Here is a 13677-nt window from a genome sequence, read left to right as displayed (position 1 = left end):
CCATCTATTCTCTAAATTAGCCTCGGGGTGACACACTGAATTAGATTATGAGATGAATCAATCAATCTCTAAACCACATTTTGAACTGATAAATAAGTATTTAAAACATACCTAGCATTTGGGCTCTAAAACTTTTCTAAGGCTGAATTATCATCTAAGCATCAATATCTTATGCTAACAAATGTGTGCTGAGGATGGACACTTCTTACCTTCTGCAAGATCAAGGAAAGAAGAAAAAAGAAAAAAACAAGAATGAGCAAAATTATAATTTATGTATTTTTGACTTACAACAATAAATCAGTTTATTTTCATCTGACTTGAAATCATTTTAACTGGACCACAGTTTAAACTCAACATTACTTACATAAGTTTACATGGCTCGTTTGAACAAATATCTACATGGATGCATTTTACAGACGCCCCACAGTTACACAGTTGGTTGCATCCAGACGTTTGGAGAGTTGGTTACACAGTTGGTTGCATCCAGACGTTTGGAGAGTGGTTCTTAAATCTAGCCCTAAGGACACACAGTCTAGCACAGTTTCAGCACACCTAGGTCTTGATGATGGATAACTGAAAATCTGAAGGGCAGTTGGGCTGGATCTAAAATTCTGGAGAACAGACAATCAGCACTAGCAGATCTGTGCTATAGGTCTTTACCACAGTGGAGCCTCGCTTGGGTCCACCGTCATCTGCAACAATCGTCAGGGTGTAGAAGTCCCCTTTCTCTCGGTCTATCAGGCCAGTGACAGTGATGCGACCCTGCAGGTGGCAATGAGCCACAGTGAGGGAACAGGCTGCACCAATCAGCGAAAACCAGACATTTGACCTTTGTTAACCGTGTTGCCGGAGCAATTAATCCAGTCAAAATTTTATGAAATATGTGCAAACTAAGCATCAAATCACATTTTGTATTTAGTTTGTGAATGAATTAACAGAAATAAATTATTTCCATGCAAAGGATGAATTTTTATTATAGGTATTGAATGAGTACCGTGACGCTGTCAATTTTGAAGAGCGCCAGTGCAGCAGGCGAGGTGTCGGGGTCAAAGCGATATGTGAGCTGATTGAGGTTATCTGCTGACTGTGCCTGCACTTGTATGACCTCGGTTCCTGTGGCAATGTTTTCACGAAGTGAGGTCTCATAGCCAGCTGAAAAGAAGGCCACTGCCTCGTCCAGCTCGTTGAGGAGTGTCACGTAGACAGTGCAGTATCCACGGTGGAATGGGGGTGACTGGTCTGTGGCTGAGATATTCATCAGGTAGCTTGTCTTTGTTTCATAGTCCAGGTAGTCTACAGATGTCACTAGACCTGTGCTCACATCCACTTCAAATTTACGGTCAGAGCCGGAAACTATAGCATAGGCTACTGCCCCTCCATCACCTAGAAACAAGTAAAAGCAAATAACATAAAAGAGTTATACAAGAACACATCACATGTTCTTTAGGTGAAGGAATACTTAAATCTGAAGATATGTGTAGATATGTGTAGACTTCCATACTGGTTTCTCATTTCTGCAAGGAGTGAATAAAAGATCTTCATCCTCACTCACCAGTGCATATATGGAGACGCTCCTCCTAAAGAACTATTAACATTACAAACCTCAACACAATCCCTCTTTTCTGCCTAATCAAATCACCTCCTACCAACAAGGACAAAACTCAAGAGTATGAGTGATAAGAGCTGCTGTCTTTTGCCTGTGGAATCTCCTTTCTGTCACCCTCAGAGCACCTTTTATTAGTAGAAAATACGGATTTTATGCCAGTTTCTTTTGCTTTTTATTATGTAGTTTTTCAATTGAAAATGTAAAGTGTGTTATAAACAAAATGTTATTAGCTTGTGTTATGTCCTTTGGGCCGTAGAATGGTTTGGGGTGTTCTGTGTTTGTACGAGTTTCCCTTTTAGGCTCTTTGCTGGGTGGAGATTGGGATAATGGTTCCGCCCACTGATTCCTCAACTGCCAGCCAATCAACGCACAGGTCCAGGGAGCACTTAAGGATCATTCTAACCACCAGTTGAGGCTGTTGTGGAGCCAGAGGAGGAGGAGTGTTTGGGAGTGATGTAGAGTTGGATATAAGCCTTTGTTGTGTGTTAAGAGTGATTAGTGTGGTTAGTTGTGGCTTTGTTGTGTAACTGTATAGTCTCTCCTTTCATGGTGTGTTGTCCTCCTGTGGAGTGTTGTGTTGTTGTTGTATATAGCACTTTAGGCTTGGTTGGTTGTTTACCGCTCACTGTAATTAAAAGCACAATATTTCACTTGGGCCTGGTATCTGTGTATTCCCACCGCACACATTCCCCTAGTTTTTACTAGTTTTGAGCATATGTGTCATCATTCTGTATAACACTGGATCAGAACAAAAATTTGTGAAATAAATAATTTACAATCAGTAGTTACAGGGACAGTCCACCTGGAGACTGAGGGTTGCTCTTGATCAGGGACACTTGTTTAAAAAGTATTTCAAATGAGTCTAACACAAACACACACACACACACACACACACACACTCACTCACAAAAAAAAATTCATCTAGCACTTAACAATTCCCTAGCATGTTCTATTCTTGACAAATTAGGCCTTATCAGGGCTCTCAGGTTTGTAACTCAAAATCTGTCTTTGGATAAAAGCGTTTGCCAAGTAAAGTAAAGTAAGTGAACCTGGGTCTTCTGGTTCATAGGCGAGTGTGTTACCCACTAGGCTATTACCACATATAGGGATGTTGAACTAATGATCAGACACCCTGTGCAGCAATGTGGTGTGTAGAACCACTTTGTGGTTCATAAAGACTAGCACTTATCCCTCAAAACCCATAAACTGATCCACCTTGATACAATACAAATACATCGTGCAAATACTAGAAATACCCTTGATTACAAATAAAACTAAGTACTCTTAATAAAGAGGTAATTGCTGGATTTACTCATTCATATTTGTTATTTCTTTCATCATCTATTTAACTGTTCAATGCAAATGTCAGTGTAATGTAGTTTAAGTGAGTATGGGGGTGTCTCTGCCTATATATCGTTTTCTTAGTTCATTGCCTGGCTGTAAATTGGGAGAATTCTGGAGGAACCTGTGTCACTAATTCCAAATCAGGAGTTCTGAGAACAGCTGGTCAGGTGAAGTGAAATGCAGAAGTCCATTTGAAATGATGCATGTGAATCTGCACCAGAATGAGGTTAAGACCGCAGGCTTGTCACTGTTTCACAAATCAACATGGCAGCATAACAGGATCTCCATGAAAGGCCAAACAAAGGGAATGAAACACTTCCACAAGCACGAAATAGCGTTGGAGTGTTCCTTTTTCTCTACATGCCCTGCACTGCAAGTCCCCAATCAGTTTAATTTTAAAATCAGTATTTATTTCCAACTCTTAAAGTAAGAATGTGAGTGATTTGAAGAGAAAATTAAGTGATTGTCATTGTGAAACACTGCTGCACACTCTAAAAAACGCTGGGTTGTTTTTTCAACCCAAATGCTGGGTTGAGTCTGTTGTTGGATTAATTTAACCCAATTTTGGTTGAAAATCGGTCTTGATCTGTAACCCAGCGGTGCTGGGTTGGGAACGCGGACCTGAAAGAGAGCACGCACGTCACGTCAACTACCTGGGACATGAGCGAGAGAAGCCGCCATTGTCTTTGCACCGTGTGGAAGGAAAATTTTAGTAGGGATAGTAGGCCCGGACACTCCACGTGTTTCACCTTTAGTCATGGAACAGTTAGAAGACAACAGCTGCGTATCTTAGGTCTGTCCTTGTTGATGCAAAAGTTTGACGCAAAAACTAGACATAAACTGATAAAAGAAAGGTTCTGTGACGTTGATGGGCGCCACTGTCCAAAGTGGTGCGAGATTGTTTTTCGACCTTGTATACCCCAGAAGTATAAATGCTTGTGAACTGTAATCACGCGGGGGGAAGTTCTCTTGTGGGTCCCCCCATGCGCTGTAAAATAAACTTGGATAATCAATTCAGTTGACTTCCTTTATTGCAGCTCCCCAGACGGCAGAATTTCCACCACAATTGGCGTCATGAACAGGATCCGCGTGAATCCGCCAGGACCTGATCGGAGGGGATGATCACCCTGGGTCACCAAGATCCATTTCCAAAACCTCGTCTTAGAGTTTCAGAGTGACTGGGACTGTGGTCAGTGTCCTTGGCCGATTCCGCCGGGATTTTTCTCTTTTCTGTCGTCTGGGGACACGAACACGGTGAGCTAAAACATTCCACCTCTCAAACATTTAATGAAAACTGCAGAATTTAGAAGATTAAGAATTGCATATTTGCTTTATTCTGTAGTCAACTGAGTTGATCCAACTAAGCGAGTGTCACCTTTTATTTTGTTTAATAGAGATGAAACAGAAATATGGTGATGATGTGTGTAATCATCTGGTGGACTGGTGGCATGAAAATTACGTTTTTCCTGCGGGTGGGTCTCTTAGTCAAACTCAGCTAAAAAAGCTGAAGGAGGGGCTACAGGGTAGCAGGCGAAAAATACTGCAGTCAAAGAAAGTTCAAAGTAAAGTAATTCGGAAAATGCTTATAATGGAAGACTGTTTTAAAATATGGGAAGCAGAAGGTGACCGAAGAGACAGACAAAACACCCAGAACGCTCTGACCGCGCTGACTGTGGGAAAGAAAACAAAAGGGGAGACCTCGCTGAACCTTGATATAAAAAATAAATTATCTGATACTGCACCTGCCTCGTTGTATCTGTCATTACAGGGCGCGCAGGTCGAACTGAGTTGGACCCCTCCACCCTACCCCCAACAGCAACCCCCACTGGAACAGCAGCAACTCCTGCTGGAGAAACCGTTACAAGAACAACAGAAACCACCACAGCATGATGGCGTCACTGCTTCGACTTTAGAGGAAAAAAACACCACCAGAGCAGCCGCCCCATATTCTCCACCCAAGACCTGGTCTGCCACCGCATCATCTGAACCATCAGGACCCTCAACTGCAACTCTTCCCATGATTCAGGTCTCTGGGACGGGGGGCCTACATTTGTTTACAGACCATGGACAACAGAAGACCTTCTGAACTCTTCCAAGCATCTCCCAAATGCAGATCGAGGGGGTGCGGCCCTATCCAGAGCCGTGAGTGATTTCATCATAGAATTCACACCGACATCCACCGAAATGGCCCGATTCCTGCTAAGGCACATGATCCCTGCGCAGTATGGTGAACGTGAACATTTCACTACCCATCATCAGCCCTGCACCCTTGGTTGGGCAACTGCTGATCAAAACGACATTGGTGTAGTGCGGGGAGATGCAGACTACAGATGCTGGGCTGAAGAACTTGTGACCGCAATCGCTGGCAACTTTCCTACTGCCTGTGACCTTTCTAAAATCAGCATGTGTGCTCAGCAGCCTTTGGAGTCATGGCCTTCTTCCCCCCCTCAGTGAAGCAACAAAGACTTCCTGCATCATGTGGGTAGATGCTACAGAGCGTCTCGCTGAAGTTCTGCGCCATGCGCGCCACGCCCAGGCCAGACAGGCGGAAGCGAGGATCAAAGAAGACAACAAAAACAAAGATTCAACCCACAGGGCACAACTGGCTCTGCTGCAGCATGCTGCTGCCAACTCCACTTCATATCGCCGACCGGATGTGTGCTTCAACTGCGGCCAAAGAGGACATTGGTTACGAGAATGTCCCAATGAAGAAAGAGGATGGAACAGAGGATGTGGTGTTCCCTATGGCAAGAGACGTGGACACAGAGGAGAACACTCCCACCATGAACAATCCCAAACAGGGCAGCAAATACGCCGCTGACCGGAACCGCTACAGGCGGTACCCACGCCGGAGGAGACCCCCACGCGACTACCAGGATAACTACCAGAACGAGGGGCAGGAGAAGAGAGAGAGCCAGGAAATTGTTCCTGAGGGGGACACACAGCCACAGCAACGCAGAACTTTGTTCCCTGGCAGGCCGCGCTATCCACCGTACTTCATCCGCCGACGCTATGGCCGTCGATCCCCATATACCAGCGCACCACGAGCGGAAATGACAGAAGGAACTGAAGGTAGTGACAACCAGGGTGGTCCAGACCAGAGCAAACCAATGAGGCAGAACTACTACAGAGGCTTCAGAACAAGGAGTCCCCCACGTCCCAGACTGGTGAGGGAAGGCGAGGAAGACAAAGAGAACCAGGAGCCCCACCAGCGGCGCTACAGATGCAACATCAACTACCGCCCAGACCACCAGGATGGCAAAGAGAGCAAGGCAGCCAAAACATCCGCTGAGAAAACGCCCGCTCCCGAGGCTGAGCAGGGCGGGGCTGAGTAAACACCGACTTACCATCTCTACCATCGTCCGGTAAAGTTAACAAGAAGAAACATCAAACATCTGAGCAATAAGAAACACATTTGACTTGACAATCGTCTAAACTTGCAACATGCATTTGACCAGATTGCCACCAATTGCCTGCAGAATCTATGCAGACCTGTTCTTTTCCATTATTTTTATGTGACAGTTAAATGTTTTGGGGAAACAGCTGATGTTTTTCTAAATCGGTCTTAAGTTTTTACACCAAATGGTTTTTAAAGGGAAAAATAATTTGATATTTGGTCTGTTTTGAGAAAATAAATAAATAAATAAATAATAATAACTTGGCCACAGGAATAACTTGTTGTTACTTGCAGAAGCTACTGGTGACACTGCAAAATCTGATTGCATTGTATGTTTAGGACCTCGCCCATTGTTGAAGATTGTCCCCATGTTGGTATCCATGTTGGTACTGTGAATGTTTTGTATTGTGCATCCATCCACAACCTGTCTCATTCCCCGAAAGTTGATCGTTCTGACATCTGGTAGTAGTAAAACACTGCGCTCCACTTTACCTGAGAACTGGTTGGGTGTCTGCACTCCTTCTACTCTTATCCTACCTGTGACTATTTTCCTCGTAACCGCATCGGAAGTTCCGGTCTCTTTTTCCAATGTTCACTCCCGCTTAGCTAAGAGATCATTGTTTTCTTTTGATTCCCCTGACACAACTTACATTGATGCCATAGGTATTCCCAGTATGTGCCCGACAAATACAAATTAGTTAATCAAATAGCTGCAGGGTTTGAATCAATTTTGATTTGAATAACTCCTAACAAAAATGTTGACAGAATCAATTACATTCATTACAATGTGCAGCGCTTATCAAACTTTACTAGAGACGGATTTGAGGCTGTACATGAACAACTTAAAGCCACCTCACTTATGGCCTTCCAGAATCGCATTGCTGTTGATATGTTATTAGCGGAGAAAGGCGGAGTTTGCTCAATTTTTGCCAACCAATGCTGCACCTTTATCCCCAACAACACGGCTCCCCTGGGGAAGCTGACTCGTGCAGTAGATGGTCTTAGAACCCTCAGTGCTAAATTGAACGAACACTCAGGAATTGACACTTCTATGTGGGACAATATGTTTGGGAAATATAAAAATCTAGCTGTCTCCATCTGCATGGCCCTTGCTGTATTCTCCTCTGTTTTGATTCTCTGTGGATGCTGTTGCATCCCCTGTCTTAGAGCATTGTTAGTCACACTTATTGATACTGCCATAGGTCAAAAAGTTTCCCTTCTTCTCTATTCGTGGCTCCCCCAACAGGACCCCAAACCCCAGAACCCCAGCAACAATGATGTAACTTGTGGTCAATCATACTTTGAATCAAGCTCCTCCTCGGATGAGACCGATACGGACATATAATACGCTATATCTTGATTGATATACTTGTTGTTGATTTTAATTTTAAATTGTTTGTTTTTTTAATTATTTAGTTTTGAGTTTATATTTTTATTTCAATACAACTGCCTGTGATGAGTTACCTTAAACCCTTGATGGAGTGGTCTGACCTTGTTGATGCAAAAGTAAAATAAACTTGGATAATCAATTCAGTTGACTTCCTTTATTGCAGCTCCCCAGACGGCAGAATTTCCACCACAACCGTCTTTAGTTTCTGAGGGGCGAAAAAATACGTTTCTGAAGGGCAAAAAAATAATTTTATGAGAGTTAGGAGACGGGCGGGAAAAAAATTCTGCGGCAAGTTTTCTGCAAGCTTCACTGCTTAATATCTTGCTAACTAACACTTGCTATGCTAACACTGCTTAATATCTTGCGACTGCATTGGAGCCACCAATTTGTGTGTACTCACTCACACGGAGATCGGTAAGCTTTATTTTGCATATACGCTGTGAAAGGGGGGGTTTTGGGGTTTAATGTTGTATTTTAGAAGTATACCTTTCTGTCTACATTTGTCTGTTTCTCTCAAGTTTGGACTTTTTTTTAAAGGAGTTTTGCTTGCTGCAACGAGAACCATTTTGTGGATGAACAAGGTGAGTTGTTTTCTCTATTCAAATTAGAAACTGCTGGAACATTTGTAGTTTGAAACATGCATTTGATTGTGTCTAAATTATGAGGTCATCTTAAGGGAACAGTGAGCATTTGATACTTGCAGCAATGTGTTTTTAGAGTAGCTCTCTACTTCTCTACATACAGTTTTGTAGAATTTTTGAAAAATTTTGAAAACACTCACTTTCAACACTCACTTTTCAACACTAGTTTTGTTTAAAGCCACTTTAAAATGCTTTGGAAATGCAAGTACTATCTGTAAGAAGAGCACCGTTTTTTTAAACATTACAGGCTAAAACATGGAACTTATGCAAGAAGGAACTAAGCCCTTTCCTTGCTTGGATCAGGAATCATATTCGTTCTTAGATGAATATCAAAACTGAGCATATTTAATATTTTCCAGGTTTACCCTGAGTTTAACAGGATTGTTGGTAGAAATTTTAAAGAAGAGTTCTTTGGTGTTCTTGAGGGGTTGTGTCCAATTTTGATGGAAATTTCAAGAGGAAGACCGGTCGGATAGGAAAGCAATTAGCTCTTTTCTTCTCATAATGGTATTGATGGTTAGTTCAATACATAAACTTGTTCTCTTGTGGTATTTCTCCATATGGACAAATAAACTGATATAAGATTTATTTCCTTTGTTCTACATTCAAGTGTGTTTTATACCACTTTGCAGAGCACAGAGCCAACAGCCACTAGATGCCTTGTCCTGAGAGGACGTCCAATAATTCTTGGAGATGACGCATCTATGTTCTTCAAGAGCAGTTCAGCAGTTCTCCATTTGTACCATTCAAATATCAAATTGTGTAATATACCACCTACTGTCACAACATGAAAGACGCCTATATATAAACACACAAAATAGCTTGTTTACAGTGCCTAAAATAAAATCACAATGAATTACAAAAATTATAATATTAGATAATTCTATACAGTTGATTGTAGACAAATTGCTGTTAACCTGAATATTCTCTTTTTGTCTTGTTTCTTGCACTATGTAGAGTCTATGGAGACTCCATGGACATCCCAGTGGGAATCCTCTATTATGAGGACAACAGTTCAGCAAGCCCAGCATTGCCATAACTCAACCCCTCAAGACTGGGCATCATCCGAGAGGGCAACCTGGCAAGGGAAGCACTCACCAACCTAACTCAAGCAATGTGCCTCTTGTTTGGCTTAACCTACGCACTTCACCTGCAGCACCCAAAGTGCTTGAAAACACTTTTACCTTCATTCAGAAGGCAATGTGAAATTAAGGTAGAAGTGAGCTACCTCCAAAGGTTCAGAAGCTGAAGAATGAGCTAGCAGGGTAAGGCACAATTATGCTTATAGCACAGCTCTTCATGCCTGATTGTTGCACAATTACTTTGCAGTGATTAAAGCAAATAGGCTTGCAGTTGTTCATTTTGTATCTGGTTCTTCTTGTGCTAGATGTGTCTAGTATTGTATTATACTTTTTTTTACAGAGGGCACATTTTAGGAAAGTTGCAAGTTTATTTTGACCAAATCTGATCCTTACTGCATAGATGTTCTTAAGTCTGATGCTCTTTGTTGTGTGTTTCTTACAGATGACTCTTATATCTTAGTTTATGCATGATAAGAAAACTTTTTTTCATTACATTTACATGCCAAATTGTGTTTTTCTAAAGATAATATGTCTTTTTTCTAAAGTTAATTTGACTTCAGTCTGATTCATTGTTACTGACTTTATTCCAGAAACACTGTGACTACAGTTTGATACATTTTCATAAAAATTGTCTTAATGCTGAGGTGGAGATGGAAAAAAAAGTCTTAAATTCATATGGACACATTTGTTTAATGTTTTGTCATGAATAAAATTCCATTATTGAAGTATGTATTGCTGTAGAATTGTTTTTATTTCTGACCCATTTTGGGTTCCATTCAACCCAGCAGCATAGTCATTTTTAACTAATAGTTGAGTTAAAAACCACAACCCAGCATGCTGGGTTAAACATGTAACCCAACTTGTTGGGTCAAATTAACCCAGCGTTGGGTTGGTCCCTTTTTGACCCAGCGCTGGGTTACCAAAATAACCAAAATTGGGTTGTTTTTAACTGCTTTATCTATTCCATATCAATATTATAGAAATTAAAACAAATTCTCACAAATTAAGCTTAGCACTGATTGGACTGCAGCATACATACAGCATTTATAAAACAATTCAGAAGCGGTTCTACAGCCAGCATGTGAAGATCATAAGAACAGCCTCACCAGTGTCTGGGTCTGTGGCTCGGACCACAATGACTGAGGTGCCGATGCCAGCTGTCTCTCTGAGGCCCAGCCGATTGTACTGCTGCTGAGTGAAGACCGGGGTCTCATCATTGGCGTCCTCCACATACACAATCACCTGCACAGGAGACCAGACTGCTGTGAGTTGAGCAACACTGACCTCTGCTGGTTCAGCAAAGTATCAAGTACACACACACATACACACACACACACACATACACACATACATACATGCAAACACACAGACACCTCACCCTGACTATATTCCTCATGCTGCCCTGGTCACTGTTGTAGGCCTCCACCTCCAGGACATTGGAACTTCTGGTCTCTCTGTCCAGAGGCCTTTCTCCCCGGCTGATGAGCCCTGTCAGGGTGTTGATGCTGAACTGCTGGTTGCTGTTCCCTACAGAACACAACCAAAGGGACTGACAGTTAGTTGTTTTTCTGCAGTCCACAAACACACCCTCAACCACTCTGTCCAGAAGAAAATGGTGATTGGACCAACAATCATTTATGACTGAACAGGACAGCTCATTGTGTACTGTCTGTGTACTGAAGGCACTGTTCATAAAAGCTAAGGTATTATAGGTAAACAAAATTAATGTAATTCTATAAAATACATTTGAAATCTATTTATTTAATTAGAAAAGTTAGTACTTAATTATTTTATCTTAAATATTGTATACTTAAGATGTATCTGACATCAGCAGATCTAATGAGAACAGACTGGTAGAATGTTCTAGTCTCCGCTCACCTGACAGGATCCTGTAAAGCACACGGCCATTTTCTCCCTGATCTACATCTGTGGCCTGCACCTGCTCACCACACACAAACACAAACACACACATGCAAGACAGAGAAACATCACTTAAAAACCCAATTATATAAGGACTACACACGGACACTTAAACACAACCATCTACATACACACTCATTGGTGTGTTCATCTGCAGACATTGCAAAGTTTGAGGTACCCCGCCTCTCCACAAGCCCCTTTGCTCCAACCAGGTTGTCATGGTAACAGCACTGAAGCCCTACTACAATGACCGTCAACCTCTAAAGAGATAGCAGAAAACAGAAAGAAAGAAAGAAAGAAAGACTAGCTAACATTCTGAATAAATGTTTTTGCTTGGGAAACTGAAGTCAGATTAGAGTTTTGTTTTCTCTTCTCAGCTTCATCCTCATCAAATGAAGGGTGTTCTGCAGCATTCAACTTTTATGATACACACACACACACACACACACACAAGAGAGGGCTCATGTTTGAGTCTCATTAGCCTTATAAAGAGATGTGAAGAGGAGGGGGAAGGAGGAAAGCAGGGTGAGAGAAGAGAGAAAAGAAGACGTGTGTGAATGTGTGTGTGAAGGGGTTCCCTTCAGTTGATGGATGAATGGTGGATAAAGAAAGGCTGTACTACATCCCAGTTTATAGGGGTCCTGTCCTGCAGACATTCTCTTCAGTCACAGGTACACACAGTGTAAGAGTGACCCAGCACTGACCAGACCCCCCAATCATGGACCTCTTACCTCCACCCGGAAACTGCAAAGATGCAATTGCAGTGGCACTCAACATGCACTACACCCTCTGTCTGGACCTCCACGTCCCCCCCGGCTCCTATCCCACTGTGCTGACCCTCTCCCCAGCACCTCATCACCCCAACACACAGGCAAATACACACACAGAGGATCCCAGTGGAGTAAGAGGTGGCGCCACCCCATTTCTCAACTTAACAACACAGGTAAAGAAATATGTGTTAACATGTGGTTATAGAACTATAACACCCATGAATCTCAGGAGGAAGTTATCTGTGTGAGAGTGTGAGATAAAGCCAAGATAAAGTGTCAGAGAGAAATCTGGAGAGAGGAGCAGTGGGGCTACAGCAGAGGCCTTTTCACAAGTAACATGCAGCAGTATTGCAAGATTGGTCAAATCATCTATTGTTCGGATTATTAGTAAATTTATGTGTGAAAATTGAAATGCTAAGATGCCAAGGGTGTGTGTATGTGTTATGCAGTTGTGAGGTAGATGTACACTACCAGTCACTGTAGACACACCTACTCATAAATAACACATACAAGGGTATGTAGTGAACAAAACAACATTGTAAATTAAAAGTATTTTAGGCTCTTCTGTTTAACACAGGGATGGTGTTACAACAGTTATGTTCATAGGTTATATGAGTGCAGAGCAAGGAGTTGAAGCAAGGAGACGCTGAACAATCAGATTCATGAATCATACTTTTTCCTGCATTATTCCTGCATTGCTTTCTTTGAACGAACCTCCATTATAATCTGTGTTGCAACTTTTTATCAGTAGTGCATGTGTGAGTGCATGTGTGTGCATTTCTGTGAGAAAATATTTCTGTATGTTTGTGTGAAAGATGCTGGTCAACAGGGCATTTTATGCTCTGCGTTTTAGTTGTGTAATGTTTGCCATTTATGAGTTAAAGCATAGAATACAATACGTGTGTGTTTTTATATACATAAAAAGTGATGGTGTGAAAATAAAGCGTGTGTGTGTGTGTGTGTGTGTGTGTGTGTGTCAGCAACTGCTGACTAATGAGCTGATTGGCTCTAATCAGTGGTGGTACGCTGGTGGCCTTTTCTCCGCTTTTCTGCAATTTCATCCTGAACGTAATTTCACGTTCCACTGTGTTCTCCCTACACCACTGATCCTGTTTGTCTGCTGTGCATTACACGCGATGACATTTACAAATGTTACACACGCAACTGGGGACCTGTGTACATGGGGGTGGGCATCTGTGATTGGATGTGAGCGGGGGGGTATTTTAAATAAACCCAATTTGTATTACACTATGGCACTCTGTCGAGCGCTGACCTCTGAGTGGGGATTTATTTCTGAGCTCCCTAATAGCTTTAAATGCCAACAATTTATGTGTCAAGTGTGTGTGTTGTTAAAGATAATGAGGGCTAAAACTAACCGAGAACATAAAGATAACTAAAAACCTAAGACAAACAAATTTGAATACAAACACAAAAAATGCCTAATTTTCCTGTCATGTTCTTTCTGCCCATTCAGGAACCATGAACATGACTGATCTGCTGTTCAACACTTCCTCCTTCTTGTTCACA

At 42.1% G+C, this 13677-nt stretch overlaps 2 protein-coding genes across 7 annotated transcripts in view; one reads left to right on the top strand and one right to left on the bottom strand.

Moving 5' to 3' along the window:
- The window catches only part of cdh23 (cadherin-related 23), a 213103-nt gene that overhangs the window by 34546 nt on the left and 164880 nt on the right, over nucleotides 1–13677 (bottom strand). For all 6 annotated transcript variants that reach the window (XR_003748543.1, XM_028969157.1, XM_028969156.1 and 3 more), the window contains 6 exons: nucleotides 11339–11399; nucleotides 10839–10987; nucleotides 10567–10702; nucleotides 995–1383; nucleotides 661–762; nucleotides 210–212 (listed from right to left, as the gene is read on the bottom strand). Coding sequence is in view for 5 of the 6 variants with exons in the window: in XM_028969157.1 (XP_028824990.1) it covers nucleotides 210–212; nucleotides 661–762; nucleotides 995–1383; nucleotides 10567–10702; nucleotides 10839–10987; nucleotides 11339–11399 (840 nt within the window). In the remaining variant the exon portion in view is untranslated. The remainder of the gene's footprint in view (nucleotides 1–209; nucleotides 213–660; nucleotides 763–994; nucleotides 1384–10566; nucleotides 10703–10838; nucleotides 10988–11338; nucleotides 11400–13677) is intronic.
- LOC114783720 (nuclease-sensitive element-binding protein 1-like) lies at nucleotides 4032–7814 on the top strand. The gene is made up of 2 exons (XM_028969240.1): nucleotides 4032–4204; nucleotides 4719–7814. Exon 2 carries the CDS (start codon nucleotides 5437–5439, stop codon nucleotides 6283–6285), a length of 849 nt encoding a protein of 282 aa, XP_028825073.1. The 5' UTR covers nucleotides 4032–4204; nucleotides 4719–5436; the 3' UTR covers nucleotides 6286–7814.

Source organism: Denticeps clupeoides, chromosome 2, assembly GCF_900700375.1.
Source record: "Denticeps clupeoides chromosome 2, fDenClu1.1, whole genome shotgun sequence".
NCBI classification, from domain to species: Eukaryota; Metazoa; Chordata; class Actinopteri; order Clupeiformes; family Denticipitidae; genus Denticeps; species Denticeps clupeoides.
The sequence above is the reverse complement of the archived record's forward strand: the minus strand, read 5'-3'. Positions and strand labels throughout refer to the sequence as shown.

Bases quoted from the DNA above. Each gene is read 5' to 3' on its own strand.
- LOC114783720 (XM_028969240.1), top strand. From the start codon at position 5,437: ATGCTACAGAGCGTCTCGCTGAAGTTCTGCGCCATGCGCGCCACGCCC.